The 23,081-nt window shown below is 43.7% G+C and overlaps 4 protein-coding genes across 6 annotated transcripts; all 4 read left to right on the top strand.

The window, feature by feature from the left end:
• The first annotated feature begins 26 nt into the window (after positions 1 to 26).
• On the top strand, positions 27 to 8,677 carry tec (tec protein tyrosine kinase). Of its 2 annotated transcripts, none has more exons than XM_077499239.1 (17): positions 27 to 227; positions 1,396 to 1,592; positions 1,666 to 1,770; positions 3,413 to 3,494; positions 3,570 to 3,698; positions 3,797 to 3,849; positions 4,713 to 4,882; positions 4,962 to 5,027; positions 5,125 to 5,179; positions 6,460 to 6,542; positions 6,617 to 6,750; positions 6,866 to 6,940; positions 7,512 to 7,683; positions 7,756 to 8,037; positions 8,096 to 8,214; positions 8,293 to 8,450; positions 8,532 to 8,677. In XM_077499239.1, the coding sequence occupies exons 2-17, from the start codon at positions 1,455 to 1,457 to the stop codon at positions 8,613 to 8,615; spliced, it is 1,905 nt and encodes a 634-aa protein (XP_077355365.1). In that variant the 5' UTR covers positions 27 to 227; positions 1,396 to 1,454; the 3' UTR covers positions 8,616 to 8,677. The 2 variants fall into 2 exon arrangements, with proteins under 2 accessions (XP_077355365.1, XP_077355366.1); XM_077499240.1 differs by lacking the exon at positions 27 to 227 and adding an exon at positions 556 to 933.
• Positions 8,678 to 10,917: 2,240 nt separating this feature from the next.
• Positions 10,918 to 15,890, top strand: LOC144003223 (leukotriene B4 receptor 1-like). The gene is made up of 5 exons (XM_077499246.1): positions 10,918 to 11,059; positions 11,664 to 12,216; positions 14,211 to 14,411; positions 14,474 to 14,514; positions 15,342 to 15,890. The coding sequence occupies exons 2-5, from the start codon at positions 11,674 to 11,676 to the stop codon at positions 15,637 to 15,639; spliced, it is 1,083 nt and encodes a 360-aa protein (XP_077355372.1). The 5' UTR covers positions 10,918 to 11,059; positions 11,664 to 11,673; the 3' UTR covers positions 15,640 to 15,890.
• A 1,130-nt stretch (positions 15,891 to 17,020) lies between these two features.
• ltb4r (leukotriene B4 receptor) lies at positions 17,021 to 19,328 on the top strand. Of its 2 annotated transcripts, XM_077499245.1 has the most exons (4): positions 17,021 to 17,650; positions 17,734 to 18,162; positions 18,293 to 18,569; positions 18,639 to 19,328. In XM_077499245.1, exons 2-4 carry the CDS (start codon positions 17,780 to 17,782, stop codon positions 19,023 to 19,025), a joined length of 1,047 nt encoding a protein of 348 aa, XP_077355371.1. In that variant the 5' UTR covers positions 17,021 to 17,650; positions 17,734 to 17,779; the 3' UTR covers positions 19,026 to 19,328. The 2 variants fall into 2 exon arrangements, with proteins under 2 accessions (XP_077355371.1, XP_077355370.1); XM_077499244.1 differs by having other exon boundaries at positions 17,021 to 18,162.
• LOC144003219 (kelch-like protein 26) lies at positions 19,329 to 23,008 on the top strand. Its single transcript, XM_077499238.1, is given in 5 exon segments — positions 19,329 to 20,931; positions 20,934 to 21,514; positions 21,615 to 21,985; positions 22,054 to 22,224; positions 22,310 to 23,008. Coding segments are annotated over 5 exon segments (2,448 nt in total). The 5' UTR covers positions 19,329 to 20,126; the 3' UTR covers positions 22,830 to 23,008.
• The last annotated feature ends 73 nt before the right edge of the window (positions 23,009 to 23,081 follow it).

Raw genomic sequence — 23,081 nt, forward strand, 5'->3', positions numbered from 1 at the left:
TGCGTTCAGAGTCTGTCTTCGGCAGGAAGTTGACTTGGACCGATGCATGCTTGTGTCGAACACATGCTTCAAAAGGAGAAGTGAAAGTTGCAAATGACATGTGACATCACGTCATTTTTGGGGAGCAGTTTCATCAGCTTTCAAGCTACTCTTGGTTTAAGAAACAGCGTGGAAAAAAAGAAGAAAATCCAGCACAAGATAGCCGTGACACCCATGTGGTGCCCAATGTAAGTCATTTATCATGTATTTGGATGCATGGGCAGATTCAAGAACAAAATCTAGTATATGGTGTGATTGAATTTGTCAGTTCATCTCCATCTTTCATTTCCTCGGTCCCGCAGTGGGGCACGACCAAGGGAAATGTTTATCTTGTGTATACTGAAGACAAGACTATTTATGTGCAAATATTTTCCAGTGTCAAATATTCCTTCAATGAAGTATTTAACTTATGAGCAGCTGAGCAATAGCAGTCGCTCTCAGGGATGCAGTTTAAGTCACTGACATAATTGCTTTTGTTTTGTAATAATGCTGAAAGCCAAAAGATTAAATCAGTCGCCATTTCTTTTATTTTTTTTATTTTTTTTATTATTATTAAACAAAAGGAACGTTCACCATATAAAATAGTCAAATTCTTGTTGTTCAGTCGAGAGATGCTGACATCAGCTAGCTGCTAACCATGCTAATTAGCCTTTAAGAACAAATGCATCATTTTAAGCTGTGCTTGTTTTACAAAATCAAAGCACTTTGATGGATCAAACATTGTGTGCAATCCTTAGTTATTTGCCGAAAACTCGTCTAGTTGGTGTTTTTGTGCTCAGGGCAAACCAATAAAGTAGTATTACTTTGGCGCCATCTGGTGAAATCTTGGTGGTGTTAAATGTACTTCATCTTTTTGTTTTTTTTTCGTCTGTGTTTGAGATGGCCCAATTCATGGTGAGCGGTCCTTCAAGTCACATTTAAAAGTGAAATTATGTTTCATCTTCTGCCAGCTACCCAACAGCAAATGTCAGACTTTGCTGTTAATTTTCTTGAATTCCCTAACGTTTACTATTGTGTGTATGTATGTTAAAATATGAGTTTATTGACTTGGTCATTTGTAGAAAGTGTTTGGATGTGGGTTGTGATGTCACATCAGTTTGTGCTAGCTTCAAGCTATTTGTCAGACCAGTGGTGACTGAGTAATTAATTTTCCAAAGGGTGCAGAAGTTCACAGACGATTGTAGGAAGGGGAAAAGAAAAAAAAAGCCATTGAAGTTCAACACTGACAGTGAAAAACTTTGCGAGAGCCAGTCAGAGACTGCAAATGAGCGCAATGTGGCCCACGGGCCGTTCTTAATTGCCGACATCTGTGCTGGATTAACCCATGTTTTGACAACCTCATGGTTGTCCCTGCAGCCCAGGTCGAGTCAATTGTCCTGCATCGGCCATGAGGTGACATCTGAGTCGAGCTCAAGATGAGTGGCGAGCCGCTGTTGGAGGAGAAGCTGATCAAGCGATCGCAGCAGAAGAGGAGGATGTCTCCCCTCAACTACAAGGAGAGGCTGTTTGTCTTGACCAAGAACAGCCTCAGCTACTATGAGGGCAGGGCGGAGGTAACGCTCTTTTGGCAACACACGAACGCGCACAGGAAGCACAACGAGGAAGTTGTGTTCTTTATGTCCACAGAAAAAGTTCCAGAGAGGCTCCATCGAGCTGAGTCGCATCCGATGTGTGGAAGTGGTCAAAGATGAGTGCGGGCTCAACCCCTGCCAGAACAAATACCCTTTCCAGGTGAGAGCTCATTTATGACAATGCAGATCTTTTTAACTGTTACCAACAACACTCTCTAAACATCATAAAAAAATGTAAAAACAAGTGCCCGTTTATAGTTCGCCATTAGTTAACGGTGGATCCAAGTATTCACCACACTTATTTTTTTCACATTCCAAACCGTTTCTGAAATTGATTGAATTAATTTTTGTCTCAAAATTCTACATACAACACACTGCAAAATTAATGTGCTGAAAGTCTTTTATTTACTTTTTTATTTCTGCAGAGTAAAAGGAGAAGTTAAGAAGCAAAGTCCCCCAATTTTATCACTATCAGGGGGCGGCCATTTTGCAATTCGCTGTCGACTGAAAATGACATCACGTTGCCTAAGGAACGGTTCAAGTAACGACCAATCATGCCTCACCTGTTTTTTAGGTTTGGTCATGTGACATTTGCAAGTTGAGCCATGATTGGTTGTTACTTGAGCCCTGAGCAACTTTGATGTCATTTTCAGTCGACAGCAAGTGGCAAAATGGCCACCTTCTGAGATGGATGAAAATGGCAGGATTTTACTACTTAATTCAAATTCTACAACATTATCATCAAAATAATAAAAACTGCAGCATAAAAAAGGCGCTTACACAAGCTATGTTTATTTTACATAGTACAAGCTCATTATGGCTATCAGGGTTTTTCCTGGCTCAAATTCAGACAGCCTGACTATGTTGGGCGACTACCAATCTTAAGGTATCGGTACGCACAGCCGTTACTGATACCATAATGGCCCGCCCTCCTGCAGCCATTTTACAATCAGGGACTGGAAATTATATGAATACAAAGTTGCTATTAATTTTTTTTTGCCATTTTTAACTACAATCAGTAAAAATTCATCTTCTAGTACATATTAAATTGTGAATGTAGTTCAGCGTTGTTATAAAGCACTATCATGTTTATTGTATAGACTGTGTTTTTATGACTTTGGCGATGGCTGGCCACCTCTGCCTTACAACCAGGAAATGGGCGTGCACAACAGTTGCTCCATGATCTGTTTCTTCTTCGGAACATTAAAGTATTTATAAAAAAAAAAAAAAAAAAAAAAAAAAAAAAGAGAAAGAAAGAAAGAAAGCTGTTTCTTCTTCGGTTGTTGCTTTAGGTCTTTCCGGTGCACTGCTGTTAATATAGCGCCTCCATACTGGCGCAACATTGCAACTACAGTTTAAATGTGTTCCTGCCGAGCTCAATCAACACAGCTGGAGCACTGTGTTGAGCGATCAGTGGCTCAGGCTGGAGGTGGGGAGCAAATTAGGTGGAGGTGGCCGCCTCTGAATTTTGAACACAGGAAAAACCCTGGCTGTCATGTTTTTTTTTATGAGATCAATATCTTTTTTTATTTGTAGCCTCCACACATAATTATCTTATTAGCCAACTACTTCACTTGTGATCCTTGGTCAACCTCCCAGCCTGTCATTAGTACTAATCAGGGGTGGGTGGAGTAGCCAAAAATTGTGCTAAAGAGTAGAGTGCTGTAAGGTGAGAAAAATAATTCACTAATTTTGCTACTTAGCTATATCAGGAAAGGAAAGTAATAAGCGCATTTGTAAGGGCGCAAATGTAACGTGTTACTACCCACCTCCGGTGTGAATGTTTGAAAACAATTCTACAGGTGGTGCACAACACTAACACACTGTACGTGTTCACGCCGAGCCACGACAGCAGGAGTGCCTGGGTCCAGCGAATCAAAGAGGGTTAGTCCCGTTCTTTTTTTCTTCTCAGTATTCAACGCAAACTGTGATGACAGTCATGCGCGTGCGTGCGTTCAGAGATCCGAGACAACCAGGAGATCCTGACCAAGTTCCACCCGCAGTTCTGGTGGGAAGGCGAGTGGCTGTGCTGCCGTCAGGTGGAGAAGCAGGCCCCCGGCTGTGAGGAGTACAACCTGTTTGGAAATGGTGAGCGGCCACCGTTCCCTCAATCCAAAGGGTTGCGCAAACAGTACAATATCATTCAGTCGGTTGCTCATCTTCCGCTTTCTGTTCCTCTTTCGTAGCTTCCAGGAAACCGCTACCCCCGATTCCAGCTGAGGACGGCGCATATGGGCGGGTGACCGCCTGCTAACTTTCACTCATGCATACTCTCTTCTACTATGGAGGACCAAAACTGCCAAAATAAATACAGTCAAACCTCGGTTTTCGAACATAATCCGTTCCAGAAGGCTGTTCTGAAAGCGATTTGTTCGAAATCCGAAACAATTTTTCCCATTATAATTAATGTAAATAATTTTAATCCGTTCCAAGTCTTAAAAAAAAACTTTTTCCAAGTTTTTATTTTTTATTTTTATTTTTTTTTACTATTTTACACCATAAACTGCACTATATACTGTTTACCATAAACAGAAAAGGATAGAAATAGACACTATTTTATTTAGATATCCTATTTAAAATGATGAAAAAACAAAACAAAATGCAAACATTTCTTTTTTTAAATTCAATAGTTCTGCGCACTACTTTCCTCTTTTCTTCACCAGCTTTACCACTTGCACTTGCTTTCTTTGGACCCATGATTAGGGGCTAATACACGATGCAAAGCTAAAAAAAAGATTTGCGTAAATAACAATGAACAGGTCTGCTCCAAACGAACTTTGAACACGAATGTGCGATGGAGGAAGCATTCGAGTTAGCTCGGCTCCCGAGTGAGTCGCGTTCAGGTACGCTCGGCTTTTTTCAGTTTTTGGACAAGTTCTGAGACGTAAAATTCTCGAATTTTCTGGTTGTAAACCGATTTGGTTGAGAACAGAAGCATTCGAAAACCGAGGTTTGACTGTAAATAAAAGTGAAAAAAATGTGACTAAAAAATAAATTATGTCTATTTATATATTTTTTTATTTAATTTTTGTAATTATATTTTTAGTTTTCACTTTTATTTATTTATTTTTATTTTGTCATTTTTGGTCCTCCCTCCTCCAGCACCCGCGGCCGCCCTCTCCCGAGGCGCGCGACTGCGCCGAGGACACGGTGGTGGCGCTTTACGACTTTGCGGGCAGCGAGCCGCACGACCTCATGCTCGTCAAAGGCGACGAATACGTCATCGTGGAGCGTTGCGACGTCAACTGGTACAAAGCGCGCAACCAGGACGGGTACGTTTGGGAACACCTTGTCACGCGCAAGTGACACCATCATCGTCATCCGCGCACACTCCCGTTCCTCTTCCTCCAGGGAGGAAGGCTACATCCCGAGTAACTACGTCACGGAGAAGAAATCCGGCAACCTGGCGCAGTTTGCGTGAGTTTTAATTGTTCGACGGCTGACGGGTTTGAAAGCTTCCAGATGAATGTGCGTGCGTGTTGTTGTGCATGTGTGTCTCTGTCACGGGTGCAAGCTGGTACAGCAAACATGTCAACAGGAACAAGGCCGAGGAGCTACTGCGGAAAGAGGTGAGGACTTCAGGGGATCCTTTTTTGAGTCATTTTCAAAGATTGTTATGACAGCTTCTGTTTAAAGCAGAGGTGTCAAACATACGGCCCGCGGGCCGGATCAGGCCCACAATGGGGTTTCGCCCAGCCCGCGAGATGATTTTGTAAAGTAAAAAATCATTTGTTATGTCGGACCAATTCATCAGCTGGCCACAATCAAAACATATAAATTTATAATTTCACAAGCAGTCCTCAGATGAGCAATGCAACTTGTACGAGGAATTGTCCTGGATGTCATTATTTTACATACAACTTAAAGTTACGGTTTGTTTATTTATTTATTCATTCATTTATTTAAAATCATAGATCGACATAAACATGATAAATAAATTAATTACTGGTAACACTGTAGATATGACAAGGATTAACATCCTTATAATATTAACTCATTTGCTCCCAAAAACGTATAAATACGTTCTATTTTAAATATTAAGTGTTCCAAAGACATATATATTTTTTTGTTTTGTTTTCATGATAGAGCATACAGAAAAGGCTTTGATGCAGCCTCTGAACTTAAGAGAACTGTTGAAGCAATGGTAATTATTACAAAAACGACCAGCAGGTGGCAGCAGAGTATAAGAGATCAACCAGGGCCCTGTTTCCCCCACAGTTTTCAACAGATTTGTGAATCATGATAAAACTTAGCTATATTCTAATGCTAATTGCTGCAAAACAGAAACAGATAGAATTGTACTTTTTTTTTTTTTTTCCTCCTGATGAAATAAGAGATGCTAATCTTTCTTTTGGTAGGTTCCATATTTTTATAACAATAGAACACAATATTTTATTGGCCTTGCAAAAATCTGTCAAAATCCAGGAAAACAGCCGGGAGCAAAGGGGGTTGCTTCAGTGAAAATGGCGAGTGAAGGCGTTAACTGCGCCACACAATGCATTCTGGGAACAATATATATGCAAAACGGGTAGATTTAACACGTCCAGAACACATACAGGCAAAGTGTTGCCGCGTTACATTTGCATTCATGTTATTTTTTGGAACAGTATGATTACAGTTGACCTCCGTAATTTAGGGCTAGCCCATAAATAGCGAAAATCCGCGTATAATTAATGGCAAAATTTATATACCATTATTTTATTTTATCGATCCGGCCCACTAGGTAATATATTTACCTCCATGCGGCCCCTGAGCTAATATGAGTTTGACAACCCTGGTTTAAAGGGAAATTTAACCCCATTAAAAGGGGTTTCTCCTGTTTTATCTGTGTCTGTGTCGCCCCCTACAGGACAAAGAAGGCGCATTCATTGTCAGAGAGTCCAGCACTCGGGGTACTTACACGGTGTCGCTCTACACCAAATCCTTGGCAGGGTGAGCGCCACACACATGCGCCTGTTGACCTGGCGGATGACAGCGGGTGTCATATTTGTCATGTCGGTCCGCAGGAAAGGAGGCGGCGCCATTAAACATTACCGCATCAGAGAGACCAAAGGTTCGCCCAAACAGTTTTACCTCGCGGGCAAGCACGTGTTCCCATTCATCGCCGAGCTCGTCACGTATCATCAACACAACGCGGCAGGTGCGGCTCACACACGCACACATAGCCGTTATGAAAGATTCAATTACAAACCTTTTGTCACAAACAATACATGACTTGCATTGTAAAAATAATAGAACAACTCTCATCACGCCAGGGCTTGTTACCAGATTAAGATATCCTGTCGGGAAACAGGACAGGTCTGCTCCGTCCACAGCCGGCTTCAGCTACGGTGGGACTTTTTTTTTTTTTTTCTTTTTTTTTTAAGTGGAAGTCAACCTTAATCATTTCTCGACAATAATATCTTATATGTGACCTCACTAGTCTAAACATGACATTCTGATTAATGTTACATTTGTGGAATAGGAGTTATGCAGCAAAATCCAACCGTTTTTGATCCATCTCAGCGGGCGGCCATTTTGCCACTTGCTGTCGACGGAAGATGACATCACAGTTGCTCAGGCAACGACCAATCACAGCTCAACTGTTTTTGAAGCTGAGCTGTGATTGGTTATTATCTGAGACCTGAGCAACTGTGATGTCATTTTCATTCGACAGCAAGTGACAAAATGGCCGCCTTCTGATATCGATAAAAATTACTGGCTTTTGCTGCTTAACAGATGGGGGAAAATACTTACATTCTCAATTTGAGTAAAAGTACAGTTAGTTACTTGTGTAAAAACAACTTTGGTTAAAATAAAAAATATCGTCAAGAATTTTTATTGGCGGGGTTGACTTCCCCTTTAAATATAGGATGCTGTTCAGGTGAAGCGATTGTGACATCTGGCTCGCCCCCCTTGCAGAGAAGTGGGAGATCAACCCCAGCGACCTGACTTTCATCAAAGAGCTGGGCAGCGGTCAGGCCGGGGTGGTGCGGCTCGGCATGTGGAGGGCCCAGCACAAAGTTGCCATCAAGGCCATCAAGCGGGGCGCCATGTTTGAAGAGGACTTCATCGAGGAGGCCAAGGTCATGATGTACGTCTGAAACATGACCAGGAGTTCTTGGAGGAATTGTATACTTCCCGGCGTCTCTGTCGCCCCATCCAGGAAGTTGTCTCATCCCAAGCTGGTGCAGCTGTACGGCGTGTGCAGCCAGCAGCGGCCCATCTACATCGTCACCGAGTTCATGGAGCACGGCTGCCTGCTGGACTTCCTGCGCAGCCGGCGGGGCGGCTTCAGCGCCGCCTCGCTGCTGAGCGTCTGCCTGGACGTGTGCGAGGGCATGCAGCACTTGGAGAGCAGCAGCTTCATCCACCGAGATCTGGGGGCCAGGAACTGCCTGGTGAATGACGCCCTGGTGGTCAAGGTGTCCGACTTCGGCATGGCCAGGTGAGCCTCGCCGCCCACAGAGTGATGAAGCAGCGTCGGCAGGTGTTCCCTTCTGTAGGTACGTTTTGGACGACCAGTACACCTCGTCGTCGGGCTCCAAGTTCCCCGTGAAGTGGTCGCCGCCGGAAGTCTTCAACTTCTGCAGATACAGCAGCAAATCTGACGTCTGGTCCTACGGTCAGACGCCACAACAGACCTTAAGCCTCGCATGAATGTTCTTGTACGTTGAACAGATGTGGATGACTCTGTCGTCAGGTGTGCTGATGTGGGAAGTGTTCACTGAAGGCCGCATGCCGTTTGAGCAGAGTGGCAACCATGAGGTTGTTGCCTTGGTAACAAAGGGTCAACGCCTCCATAGGCCCAAACTTGCCTCAGCGACAATCTATGACATCATGCAGCTGTGCTGGCAGGAGGTCAGCCCACCCACCCCACGTGTAATTATTATTTTTATTTTTTTAAGTACCCATAGATGAGTCCTCTTGCTTTGTCCACAGAAACCTGATGACCGTCCATCCTTCTCGCAGCTTTGCCTCATGATTTCTGACGTTCTGGAGGGCGATGTCGCGCTCGGCAACTGACAGGCTGTGATTATCCACGCAACGTGCAGCGGCGGTAAACGACCCGACAGAAGTCACTCCTCTTTGGACTCCTGCCGTCAACAAGGCAATGTTTTTGAAAACAGTGGCAGCTTGAGATATAAGTGACCTGACTTTGGAGTTTTTCCAGGTACGAATTGTCGGCCAATTTTTGTGGTTGTTATTCTGTTATGCTAAGCAACAACTTGGAATAGCAGAAAAAAAAAAGACTTCAAGATGATCCCTCTCACAGTTATGACATCCATGTGTATTTAAAACGTCCAAACAAAGTTGCCTTAAAATTGTCCTTGCTAAACGTTAGCAAATAATGGGAAAACTCCATTGATGGGCTAATAGCTTTAACGTTCTTTTTACCCGTTAATCAAGTGATATTTGAACACATGTAAACAGATGATATCACAACACTTACATGCATACATTTTTGTCCTTCTGTAAAGAATTAATATTGCAACTTAGTGAGTCACTGAAAGTCATTTTGACTCGTCTGTTTGTCTGCATGACTTCATCAGACTGTCTCCAGGTGGCTAAGGCAGGCACACCATAAAAAAAAAAAAAAAATTGAATTCTTGTTGTTTTTTACAAGGTACTGTATTATATTTTCTTTATTAAAAACAAAACAAAACACCTACATACATTTTTTTGGGTGGGGTAAGAATGGATTATTGATACTATCATTTATTTTAACGAGGAAAGATGATTATAGGTATTAGTGTTTTGAGTAACGAGCATGGTCAAGGAGCGAATTGGACTTTATCATGAGGCACCACTCTATAGACCTTTCCAGTGTAACGTCACGTTGAAGTGCGCCCCTACTGGTGGAGGGCAGGGCGTCGACGTGAGTGAATTAGAAAACAATCAGTGTGAGCTAGAAAATAGGTCAAACAGTTGATAAATCAGCGACTAACGCGATGGTGAACTTGTGCGCGGCCGACGGATGCTCTCATGGCTCAAACAGAGATGAGATCATTCTTTCGGCTGCCGGCAGCGATTCGAAACCAGACGGAAGACAGTGAGGAGTGAAAGACGAGCACGGTGACGAGCGCGAATCTACGACGCAACTGCTTTGCACCCACAAAAAGTACGAGGATATGCTCAGATCTTAATATCAGGTAGTTTTTCTCTTTTTCATACACAGTTGGTCATAACATTAACCTCTGATTGTAAATTTGAGGCAGATGTGATGAATGAGCTGTATTATCTTTAGTGAAACAATCATTCATACTTTTTTTTTTTTGCATAATTATTCAAGTAATTTTGAAAACAACTTCACATACAATTACAGTGGCTCCAATGCTACAGGCTAGTAAATTAGCCAGCATTAGTTAGCAGTCAAATTAACATTGTTGGAACATTATAGCCGTTGAGTTAATGTTATGTTATAAGTTAACCATCCATCCATTTTCTTGACCGCTTTTCCTCACAAGGGTCGCAGGGGAGCTGGAGCCTATCCCAGCTGGCTTCGGGCAGTAGGCAGGGTACACTCTGAACTGGTTGCCAACCAATCGCAGTAAGTTAACTATAATTTACTTTTTTTTTTTTTTTTTTCTTTGAAACTTTCACCGTGAAATAGCAAAAAATCATATAATTTTCATCTTGTTTTTGTTCATGAAGTAAAATGTCCATAGATTTTAGTCTAGTTTTCATTAAGTGATGTACATTTTTGTCTCATCTTCATTAGTCGACAAAAAAGCATACTGATTTAGTCCCAGTTATTGTTTATTAATGACAGTTTTGGTTTAGTCCAGACTAAAATGTGTGTTGACAAAATGATTTTTATTTAGTTTTCGTTGACAAAATTAACACTAGTGAGTCACCACAGGACACCAAAATCAGAAGTCATCTGAAGTTGCGTGTTGAATGTTCTAGATGTCTGGAGCTCAAGTGAATTCTGACGGCTCCAGTGACACCTGGAAAATGCATCAGGCAGCGCTATATAAATAAAATTGACTTGACTTGATTCTCACGCAAGGTGCGTGCAGAAACTCTCTTGAGCATCAAGCAGGGCTGGACTGGTCATCTGGCGCACAGGGCAGATGCTTTTTAGTTATTATTTCCCTACATTTCACCACAAGAGACTGGCCCACAATTTAGAAGGACCAATCCATTAATCTATTTTAAATATAAATCGCAAACTGAAACATCATCAATAAACATAAGTGGCAGAACTACATGAAAGGAATGACATTGAACGTACATATGAATATTGTCTCACAATCCTCTGTCTATGTGCAGGACACTCCAACAGGTAGGCGGAGACAGAGCGGTCGAGAGGAGGCACCTCCCCCTCCCAACCTGCGTGCTGTAGCAGGCGCGAGCTCCTTGACGGGCCAGTGGGAGGGAGCAAAGGTTAAAAAGAGGCACTGCAGCGTCGTCGTCGTCAGAATTCTTTGCAGGACGCTGTCGATTTTCCTTTTGGGATTCAACAGGTGAGTCCAGGCTGCCTCTTCTGTTTACCTGTTTGTGTATCAATTTCCCGTGGCTTCCGATTTGAGCAGGGTGTGTTGCTGCTATGATTCCATTGCAGGTTGTGAGTCACAGGAAACTGAAACGCACCCACATACAAGACAAAGGTGATTGCGCAATGTTTTAGTTTCAGTAGCAACGTGGTGGAGAATGACTATATGGGTGAAGTAGGTGATGTTGTAGAAAAGTGCCAGGACCGGTGACCCAAAAGATACCTGCTTCACCATGGCAACACACCTGCTGACAATGCTTTGAGCATCTGACACTTCCTGGCAAGAAGAACGTCGCCGTGCTGGAGCAAACTCCCTGTTTTTTTCTTTTTTTTTCTTTTTTCTCTTTCCCAAGATCAGGTTGACCCAATTTGAAGACGACAATCAAAATGTTGCTCAACTTCGAGCATGTCTGGTCTGGACTGTGGAATTAGAAGTCTCTGTTGAAACCCTTTAGGCTCTCCCCTCCCTCTGCACAAACACTTGACAAAACCTGCTCATGCTCAGCCATGTTGTGACTATTTCTCTCTTTTTTTTTTTTTTTTTTTTTTTTTTTTTTTTTTTCCTCTCCAATCAGCTGCGCCGCGATGGCGCCGGCCAACAGCTCCACGCAGCTGCTGAAGAACGAGAGCATCGTGGACAGCACGGCCTCCACCGCCGTGGGCGCGCTCATCCTCAGCCTGGTCTTCCTCTTGGGCTTCCCCGGCAACCTCTTCGTCATCTGGAGCATCCTGGCCCGGGCGCGAAAGCAAACCGTCACCACCGTCCTCCTCCTCAACCTGGCCATCGCCGACGGCTCGCTGATGGCGCTGACGCCGTTCTTCATCGCTTACCTGGTGATGAAGCGGTGGGTGTTCGGGACGGTGATGTGCAAGGTGCTCTTCTACCTGTGCCTGGCCAACATGTACGCCTCCATCTACATCATCACCCTCATGAGCCTCTACCGACTGCTGGCCGTGCTGCGGCCGCAGCGCGTGAGCGCCATGGTGGGCCGCAGGACGGTAACGTGGACGCTGGCGATCATGTGGGCGCTGGTGGCGGGCGCCTCCGTGCCCGCCGTCGTGTTCCGCGACGTGAGGACCAACGCCGGCCGCGCCATCTGCAACTCCTACCATGACGACGACAGTCAAGTGAGTTCTTTCTGATTTTTTTGTTTCCCCTTTCAATAAAAAGAAAAAAAAATAGACAAAAGAAATGGAAGTGAAGAAAATTGTTGCTTCCTACCATTCAAGTGGATCAGCGTGTCCATATATGACTACTTTTGTAAGAAACAGTGAAATAATAAGTCTTTGATAGGGGGGAAAAAAATGACCGAGATAAATTATTTCAAAACGTTATCCATCTACAGTTATGCTTATAAGCGAACATACTATGTAAGCTTATGAGCACAACTGTATAATGTGACCTGAAACTTGAGGGCCAAAAATGCCAAAATAAAACTGATATCAACAAAATAATTCAAAAATTAAATGCAAAAAATAAATAACAAATATATATAATTAAAGGTAAAAATAAATACAAAAATAAAAATAAATGTGGAAATAAATACAAAATAAATATATAAATAGAATTAAATGTCAGTCAATAAATAAGAACACTCTGCTCTCATATTTATGTATTTCATGCTGCAGATGCTGACATGTTGATCAACCAATGAGCGAATAGTTCAACCCAAGATGGACTTAGGACCGCCCCCTCATTTGAATAACATTTCATGATGCATTTCATGCGGACAGCGTCTTCATGAAATAAAAAAATATGAGAGCAGAGACTTTTTATTTATTGATTATTGATATTCAAATCTATTTACAGTATATATTTTATCTTGTATTTAATTGAATGATATTTATATATCCGTTTTTGTTTTCATTTTTTTAAAATGGCTTTATTATTTATTATTATTATTTATTTCGTCATTTTTGGTTCTCCATGCATCTCATGTTACATGGAAGTCATTTAAAGGGTCTTTGATTAATCCCAAATACATTTAAAATTTTTCTTATTATTTTTAGCAGAAGCCTGATGTTTTCATGCTAATTCTCACAGATTTTTTGAACTATTTGTATTTCACTGTAGGCTTACATATGGTGTACTTTTGGTGATGAGCTGTCTGTTTTGTCTTTGCGTCGAAACATACTTGGAATTATGGCGTCAAAGTTCAATCTTCATTTTATTGGACCATAACAAAATCTCCCAAGCGCGTTTGGTGAGATGTGTTATGGTCCAAAAAATAGCACAAAAAAAAAAAATGTCAGGAAAAGTTCACTAGAACATCTGAACTTTATTTGTTCTTTATTTCTCCAGTTATGTGCACACGGGTGTGCACACTTTTTCGATCACATTTCATGTTCCCCTTTGGGGAGCATGGCTCGAACTTTATTTTTCCCCCTCCTTCTCTCTAGTGTCTTCTTTTCACATTTAACTCATTGACCCGCATTTTCCCAGCTGTTTTACTGGATTTTGACTGATTTTGCAAGGCCCACGGAATATGGTTTGATTGCTATAAAAACATGGAACCTACCCAAAGAAAAATTTGAGTCTCTTCTATGATCAGGATTTCTATCTGTTAACATTTTGCAGCAATTAGCATTAGAATATAGCCAGGTTTCATCATTATTCACAAATCTGTTTAAAACTGTGGGTAAAACAGCTTGTTGCAACGTGGCCCTGGTTGATCTCTTATACTCTGCTGCCACCTGCTGGCCGTTTTTGTAATAACTACCATTGCTTCAACAGTTATCTTCAGTTTACAGTCTGCATCAAAGCCGTATAAATATGTATTTTGGACACTGGTAGTATTTAAAATCAAACGTATTTATACGTTTTGGGGAGCAAATAAGTTAAGATCTCGGCACATTGAAAAGCTAATACTGGCAGATCTTTCTGTCATGTCTCCTTCAGTTGGTTGTTGTTTTTCATGTTTCTGGCAAGTGCAATAGACAACAAAAGATCCATTGATTCATTCCATTCATTCATTCATGTAGTGAGAACGTGCTTTGAAGTACACAAGCTGCCAAAAAATAAAAAATAAAATAACTCAAATGAATCATTTCATATTGCTGTATCACCCAGCCTTGAGCACTCTCTGCACAACATTCACAGGATGTGTACATGTCTTGCACAGACGGTCATCCAGTACATGATGGAGCTGGTTTTGGGCATCCTGATCCCGTACAGCATCGTGGTGTTCAGCTACATCTGCATCCTGCGCCGCATCCGACAGACCAAATTCCGCCGACGCATCCGTAGCGAGAAACTCATCCTGGCCATCGTGGTGACCTTCTGCGTCTTCTGGCTGCCCTACCACATCGTCAACATCGTGCACGTACGTCATGCAACTGGCACGTGTGGGGGTCTATAACATACATTCACAGTTTGTGTGTTTAGGTCACGTGGGCGCTCTGTCCCGATGGTTCGGTCAAAACAACGTAAGCCGTTATGCCTTTTGTTTTTTTTATATTTGTGCCTTTATTGTCTTGATTATGATTGAAAGTGAGGCTTCAGCTTCCTGCTTGGTTGTTGTCTTTTGACTATGCTAGCATCCTCACGCTATGCTAGCATCTTCAGCTATGCAAGCATCTTCGGCTATGCTAGCATCTTCTGCTTGTCCTCAACCAAGAACTCCTCTTAAGTCTTTTGATGCTGTCCCATTTCATCTGTCTTTTGGCTATGCTAGCATACTCACGCTATGCTAGCATCTTCATGCTATGCTAGCATCTTTGGCTATGCTAGCATCTTCAGCTATGCTAACATCTTCACGCTATGCTAGCATATTGGGCTATGCTAGCATCTTCAGCTATGCTAGCATCTTCTGCTTGTCCTCAACCAGGAACTCCTCTTAAGTCTTTTGATTCTGGACTTTCAAGCTGTCCCATTTCATCTGTCTTTAGGCTATGGTAGCATCCTCACGCTATGCTAGCATCTTCACGCTATGCTAGCATCTTGGGCTATGCTAGCATCTTCTGCTTGTCCTCAACCAGGAACTCCTCTTAAGTCTTTTGATTCTGGATTTTCAAGCTGTCCCATTTCATCTGTCTTTCGGCTATGGTATCATCCTCACGCTATGCTAGCATCTTCGGCTATGCTAGCATCTTCGGCTATGCTAGCATCTTCACGCTATGCTAGCATCTTCTGCTATGCTAGCATTTTCTGCTTGCCCTCAACCAGGAACTCCTCTTAAATCTTTTGATTCTGGATTTTCAAGCTGTCCCCTTTCATGTCACACTGCAATTCATGAGAGCTTGTCATCCAAAAGGCTGGCAAGAATCTGGCACCGGAGCCGCGCAGTCACGTCCTCTGTGGCCTTCATCAGCAGCTGCGCCAACCCGGTGCTGTACTTCTTCGCCGGCAAGTCATACATCCGCCGCGAAGGTCTGGCCTTCATGGCCCGCCTGTTTGAGGCGGCCGGTCTGGACTCGGTCAGCAGGAAGAGTCGTCAGAACAGCCAGAACAGCCGCGACAAGGACAAAGAGGCGGATGGCGTCATGCTGAAGGACAAAGTTCAGGAGTCCAACTCCAGCTTCACTGTCAAAGCGCTGAAGCCGCAGACGTGACGTTTTAAGCCTCAGACGTCACGCCGCTGCTGGCTGGCGTTTTTTTTTTAAATGTCTCGTCCGTCCATTGGCACAGTGAGGTGTCCTGATGAACAATGAGGTCGGCAAACAGTTGCTGCGTTGGAGCTCAAAAAGATCTCCGGCAACTCTTGACATCCATTTTTCTTGCCATGATCTGTGCTGTTGTACTGCACTCTTATGCAAGTATGTTTGTGTGGGAGAAAAGGTCCAAATAAACAAAATGGAACGTATTGTTCCAGCTGCGCCGTAACAAATGCTACAAAAAAAAAAAAAGTCAAAATGACGAGTCATTGGTGACATCATGTCTCTGAATTGTCATCAAGAGACTTCCTGATGTTTTTCTTGTGGTGTTCATTCATGTCCCACTTACACAACCGGACGCTCTCTCGTTGAGTAAACCTGCGCAAGCAATGACACCTCGTCTCCACAATTGTTATTTAACATTAGAACACTGCATCACAGCAAGAACAATATTTTAACCCCCTATCCTATTGGTGCTCAAATATTAGTAATATTAGAAATATTGTTATGCAACCGAAATTTGATTTATTCATTTAAATTTTTTTTACTTTCATGTTTTTATATTTTTATTTTTTTAGTGTTGTTCCGATACCGATACTGCATTAAAACAGTGGTATCGGTGAGCACTATCAAGTAAAATGCCGATACCATTAATTCCAACGCTGATATAGGACTTTGGATGCAGCATCTTGTGTCTTGCTTGTGCACGACATTCACTGATATGTAACATGTTTACTGCATGCCGATCTAAGATATCCTGTTGGCCCTTGAATGCTCTGAACCAATGGCAGGACAGCTTTTTCATGTTGAGAAAAAAAAAACAAAAAAAAACGTAGGTATCGGTATGGTATCGGCATCGGCCGAGACTGCAAAGCTGGGTATCGGAATTGGTATCGGGGGCCAAAAAGCGGTATCGGAACAACACTAATGATTTTCCTTGTCTTTTATATGATCATTTTCAGGATTTCTTTTGTTTTTGGACATTTTATAGTAACTTTTTGAATGTTTTTTTTTCTGCCTTTTTTTATATTGAATTTTCTGACTTCTCCCTTATTTTGTTTTTGGACATTTTATGGTTACTTTTTGAACATTTTCTTTTCTGCCTTTATTATATGACTTTTTTTTCTGTTTTTTTTATTTATTTACTTTTTGCAATTTTGTGTACATTATCAAGTATTTTTTTTTTGCTTTTTTTTTTTTTTATCTTGAACATTTTTAGCTATTTTAAACATTTTCATCTACCTTTTGTCTCTTTCTGACAACTTTCTGACATTTTATGAATATTTAGTTATTTTTACTTTCACATTTTTTTTACAATATATTTATTGTTTGTTTGTTTGTTTGTTTCATAATGCAGAACACACAAACCCAAATAGAACACATCATAAACACTACACACATCCACACACACATTCCTCCCAAACCTGCAAATCTGTACCAAAATCATGTCTGCATGCATGCATATATGCGAACATGGCGTGCATACTACAGTCAAAAGAGATACGCACACACCCCCACACACACATTATGTGCACATCTACATCCCTGCATACATAAAAAAAACGGTACCCTAAAACAAAAGAATATTTAATTATTTTTTATATAAAATTCCTTAATTTATTCAAAGAATATTTTGTCTAAAAAATTAAGATAAATACATAAAAAAATATATTTCTACTTTTTTTTTTATTATTAATATTATTTTTTTAAGAGCTCCACAGGAAGCCACGGAAAAGGGACTAAAGAGCCACAGGTTGCAGACCCTTGCAGTAGAGCGTCCTTCTTTATCTACTCAAGTAACTTGATTTTATTTTATTACTACTTGAAAGTCGTTTGGAAAGTCCATATGTATTGTTCACCGTGTCCTTCCAGGGCAATATTGTGAAACGCTGATGTTGTAACACGACTTGAGCAGAGACCTGCTTGCTGTTAATTCAACATTTCCTGTTTCCGGTTCCTTCTATAAAAGGTTGCAATCTACGGTAGAAGTCAGTGTTGAGTGGATTACTCGATGGAGTCCAATAGCACCGCTGCCTTTTTGCTACCCATCAGCACCTCGGCCAAGGTCGGCATCGCCATCTTGACCTTGGCCTTCGCGATGGGCTTCCCCGGGAATCTCTTTGTGGTGTGGTCGGTGGTTTGCCGCGTCCAGAAGCGCTCGGTCACCTGCTTGCTGGTACTCAACCTGGCCGTGGCCGACGCTTTGGTGCTGCTCACGGCACCCATCTTCCTGCGTTACCTCGCCGGAGGGCATGGATGGGAGTTTGGCTCAGCGGCCTGCAAGCTGGTGCACTACCTGTCCTGTGTCAACATGTACGTGTCCATCTACCTCATCTGCCTCATGAGCATGGACCGCTGGCTGGCCGTCAGCAGGCCTTTCCTGTCCCAGAGGATGCGGACTAAGCGCTCCCTGCTGATTCTCCTCCTGGGTGTCTGGATCATTGCCTTCTTGCTGGCCCTTCCGATGCCTTTCTACCGCAGGTAAGTCCCGTGACGTCGATACAGACGCTCCCGATGGAGTCTGTCCTAAAGTACTCGTCGTGAGCATCCGTCAACGACGGGCCGACAGAGATGCAAGTGCCCACCTTCTTGTGTTCTCGTGTGTTTTCAGCAATCTGACTAAAGTGTTCCCGAACAATGCCACGTTGAGATTTTGCGTGCCGTACCACTGGGGAAGTGTCGGTCATCGGGTCTTTCAGTACACCTTTGAGACCATCATGGGCTGCCTGGTGCCCTTCTCCCTCATCAACACCTGCTACTCTTCCGTCATCTGCCGCCTGCAGAGCGCCATGTTCCAGCGGCGGGGCAAAGGCAGCCGGCTGATCTTGATGATCATCTGTGCCTTTGCCATTTTCTGGCTGCCGTATCACATCGTCAACATCATCGAGGTGATTCCGTCAACATCCTATAAGGGTCAAGGATGTTGACGCATTTAACCATGTGCTCCCCTCCGCCAGGTGATTGGCCTCTTGCAGGGCAGCAAGACGACGGAGAGCGCCGCCCTCGTGGCGCGTCCCAACGTCACCGCCTTCGCCTACTTCAGTAGCGCCGTCAACCCCATTTTGTACGTCTTTGCCGGCAGCTCCCACATCCGCCAGGCCGGCCTCAACTTCATGGGCAAGCTCTTTGAGGCCACCTACTCCGAGAGCAAGAGCACATCCACTTTTACCCGCAGCGGCGGACGCAGCAGCTCGTCACGGGAAGACGCCTCGGTGCTGCAGACGCTGTCTGTCAAACTGGGGAAGCCGTTCAGAAGCAGGCGGGGAGACAGCAGCGATGTGGCAACAAGAGAAATGGATGAGCCGGAACTGAAGACTCTGGCAAGTGTTGAGCCGTTAGACTAGCACCGAGATCAAGTTTCTTTCCAATTTGATAGACTTTACTCTTCATTCTCCTTTTTGTTGTGTACCTAAAATTCCATCCACTTCCTTCCTTTACAAAAACCTAAAATGGAAGTCAACCCAAACATTTTCTTTTCAATAATATTTTGAATGGCCCCCCACTAGTATAAACACAGCATTCTGATTATTATTGTCTTCGAGTTAAGCAGAAATATCGACCCGTTTTTATCCCTCTCAGGGTGCGGCCATTTTGCCACTGGCTGTCGACTGAAAATGACATCACAGTTGCTCAGGTAACAACCAATCACTGCTCAGCTTCAGAAAACAGGTGAACCGTGATTGGTTGTTACCTGAGACCCGAGCAACTGTGATGCCATATTCAGGTGACAGAAAGTGACAAAATGGCCGCCCACTGAGATGGAAAAAAACCAGATGGATTTGCTACTTAACTCATATTCCACAAACACTATATTAATCAGAAGACTGTTCTAGACAAGACTAGCTGGGGTGCACAGAACATATTGTAAAGAAAATGTTAGGGTTGATGTTCCCTTTCAAATAACGTTTTCACAAAGGAATATTAGCTTTAGCTTCATTTTGCTTGACAATGTCAGATGTATTCATTTAACAATATGTTTATTATCATATCTTGTTGTAGTTGTAGCGGTAGCTGGCCTTAACAAATTGCATGATCCAGATATGTGGTGAGACTTCCTGTCTGTTTCATCATCACGCCATTTACAAAACCACTGATGATAGTTAAAGGGCCAAATCTTGTATCATTTTTGTCATCTTCAGCAGAATCTTTGCATGAGCAATCAGATGTTTTTAGAGCAGGAAAAGTACCAAATAAAGTGTTTGCTGGAAAGTACTATTCACCTCTTGACTATGAATGCGGGAAATTGGACACACAAAGCCATGATTGTGCCAACTTGGTGTGAAAGTGAATCTGAGTAACTGCCACGCTTAGAATAGCATCTTGTTGCCGTCCAGTGGGAGTGGGAGCAGACCGCTTTGAGTCTCACCGAGACAGACACGAGTGCACCAGGCACACTTTATTTTCTTTTGTTGTTGTTGTTTTTAACGAAGCTTGGTTGAATCCACATGGAAGCGAGCGGGAGTGGCCTGCCAGCAGAATGGGAAGAACAGTGGAGGAGGGAGAAGGAAAGAAGGAAACAAGTACTGGGAGAAGGAAGGGAAGGTGTTGAGCAAGACAAGCGTGAGCTAAGAAGGATCGTGGCCTTCAATGACTCCAGATTGGGGCTGACAAGTGAAAAAGCGGAACCAGGCGGATCGGAGCTCATTGAGGACGAAGGACGTGGAGATAATGTCCAACAGTATCTGAGCGAAAGCTTTCCTCGTGAGATGTTCAAGGTCCTGAGGGAGTTGCTTGAATCGTGTCTCCTCACAGACCTGATCTTGACCATAAAGGACGGGAGCCGCTTCAATGTCCACTCTTCCATCCTTGCTGCTGTCAGCTCTTTTATTAAGGCGAGGGTGAGGGAAGAAGCTCCAACGCACGATGAGGGCGAAGTTGCTGCCCACCAGTGGTGTCTGGTTCTGGGTCCAGATGTGGATCATTTGGGGCTACAGGCAGTTATTGAGTTTGCCTATTCAGGGGAGTTTAGTATGGGTGACTCCCTACCCCAAATTGAGGCAGCAGCTCGTGTACTCGGAGTTCAGAGATTATTGAACCTCTGTGACCAAACTGCGGAGGCGAATGCAGGTTCGAAAAAGGAACAAGCAATCTCTGCCGAAGAGGAGATGAGACGTACCCTTTGTTCCGTGGAGCAGCTTTGGGCAGACGGTGTGGGCTGTGATGTCATTTTGGATGTGAGCGGAACTTTGTTTCATGGTTCGTACTATCAATTCCTAAAGTTCTTTTTGTTGTTGCTTTGGCTAGGACTGAATTACCTCGTCTGTCAGCCCACAGGGTGATCCTGGCAGCAAGTAGTGACTACTTCCGAGGCATGTTCACCAGCGGGATGCGGGAGTCCCGTCAAGCCCGTGTTTTCCTTCCTTTACAAATAATTCCAGAGATGACTGCTTTGATTTGCTTCTGCTACCGCGGGACCCTCCCTGTTAATTGGGACTGTGTCTTCGAGCTCACCTGCACGGCACTCCAGTTCCAGTTTCGGTCAGCCGTCTCGCTTTGCCTTCTCTTCATGAAACAGGAAATGGGAGCGGGTTCATGCCTGGACGTGGCTTCTTTTGCTGAAGCTTATGGGATGTCAGAGCTGCTCGGTGAAGCCAACGACTACGTGCTACGAAACTTCTTGGAGGTGTCTGCTACTGATAAGTTTTTGGACCTTCAATCTGAGAAGCTCCTAGATTTTCTCTGTAGCGATGGTCTCAGCGTGCCGTCTGAGCTGGTTGTGTTTCGAGCATTAGTCTCCTGGCTGGAGGCGGATCCTGAGCAGCGACTGGAGCATGCCGGCAAACTGATGAGAGGAGTTCGCTTCCCCCTCATGACCTTCCGAGAGTTTCGGGAGGTGAGTGATCTTCAAGGCTGCGATCCAAGGCATCTAAAGGGATTGATAAAATGGAGTTGCACTTACCTGAATCACTCCTACTTTGTGAACTTTGGTCTAGGTCAGAGCCATTAACCTGCGCATGGAAACCAAAGACGTGCAACTCCATGGTGCTGCTTTTAAGGAGTTTGGATCCAACCTCTCGGAGTGCGATCACTGTCGGGTGAGGCGCCCCAAAGACTCCTTGGTTCTTGTTGGTGGGGACCGGCTCGACCCGGATGTGGGTCAACGCATACCAAGTGGCGAAATGTGGTTTGTAAACTCCCTGCGCTCCGGCATAGGCCTGGTGAAGGACATCGAGTGGAAGCGGCTGACACAGATTCCAGATAGGCCAAAGTTCAGACATGGCGTCGCAACCCTCGGTGGGGAGTTGTTTGTGGTTGGAGGATGTCACTTCTATGCCAAGGACAATGTGATGAAATCCACCTACAGGTAAATGTGGTTGATGCACGCAACCTTTTAGCGTTATCACTCACATCTGTCACTTTTTATCATGCTAGCTATGACCCCAAGCAAGACCTCTGGAAGAGGTGCACTGACATGCAGGAATGTCGAAGTAACTTCTCAATGGTGGTATACCGAGGTCAGCTTTGTGCCATTGGTGGCGATAAGCAGCTCAACATGAATTTAAACAGTGTGGAGATGTACGACACTAAGGCCGATACCTGGAGGTGAGCTTGTCAGTAGCTTGTATCATATTAGCTTAGGCTAGCTTGATTTGTTTTCCTGTCTCACGCTGTTCTTTGAATCTCTCAGGTTTGTCCATCCGCTGAACCATCCGCTAAGTGGTCAAGCCGCCACAGTCCTGGATGGAAAGCTGTTTGTCTCTGGAGGTTTTGACCCAGAGTATGTTTGTGTTGCTTCTCTGTTGGTGTATGACACCGAGGCAGGAAGCATCCACATGGCAGATATGAGTCAAGACCGGGCCCAGCACTGCATGGAGTCATTGCGAGGTCGCCTTTATGTGGCTGGCGGCTTGTGCAACCTGCGGAAGTTTTACACAGACCAGCTCACCTCAGAGGTTTATGATCCTGCTGCTGATTGTTGGACATCTCTTGCGCCACTGCCCGTACCTCATGTGGGTGCAGCCTCGGCCATCTTGGAGGACAATGTCTACATCCTGGGAGGGTACTGCCAGGAGGACTACAGTGAGTCTGGACTCGTGCACAGGTTTAACCGCGTCACACAACGCTGGGAACGAATGGGAAAAGTACCAGCGGCTGTGACGGACATTCGAGCCTGTGTGCTACGACTACCCCAGCACTTGAGAGGCTAGCTTGAAGCTTACATTTGGATTATCTTTCACACCAAAGTGCTGATAAACCAACATGTAATATTTGCAACCAAAATAAAAACCATTGAATCTTGTAAAGCAGCTCAACATGAAGAAAATGGACGGACATTGCAGAGTGATACGGGAGGAAGTGCTGAACAAAATGGACCCACTCAGGTAGCATGTGCAAGAATATTATATTTATTCCTGTACATTAATGTGTTCATTATTTTGTTTTAGACATACACACATGAA

The sequence above is a fragment of the Festucalex cinctus genome, chromosome 16 (genome assembly GCF_051991245.1).
Source record: "Festucalex cinctus isolate MCC-2025b chromosome 16, RoL_Fcin_1.0, whole genome shotgun sequence".
NCBI classification, from domain to species: Eukaryota; Metazoa; Chordata; class Actinopteri; order Syngnathiformes; family Syngnathidae; genus Festucalex; species Festucalex cinctus.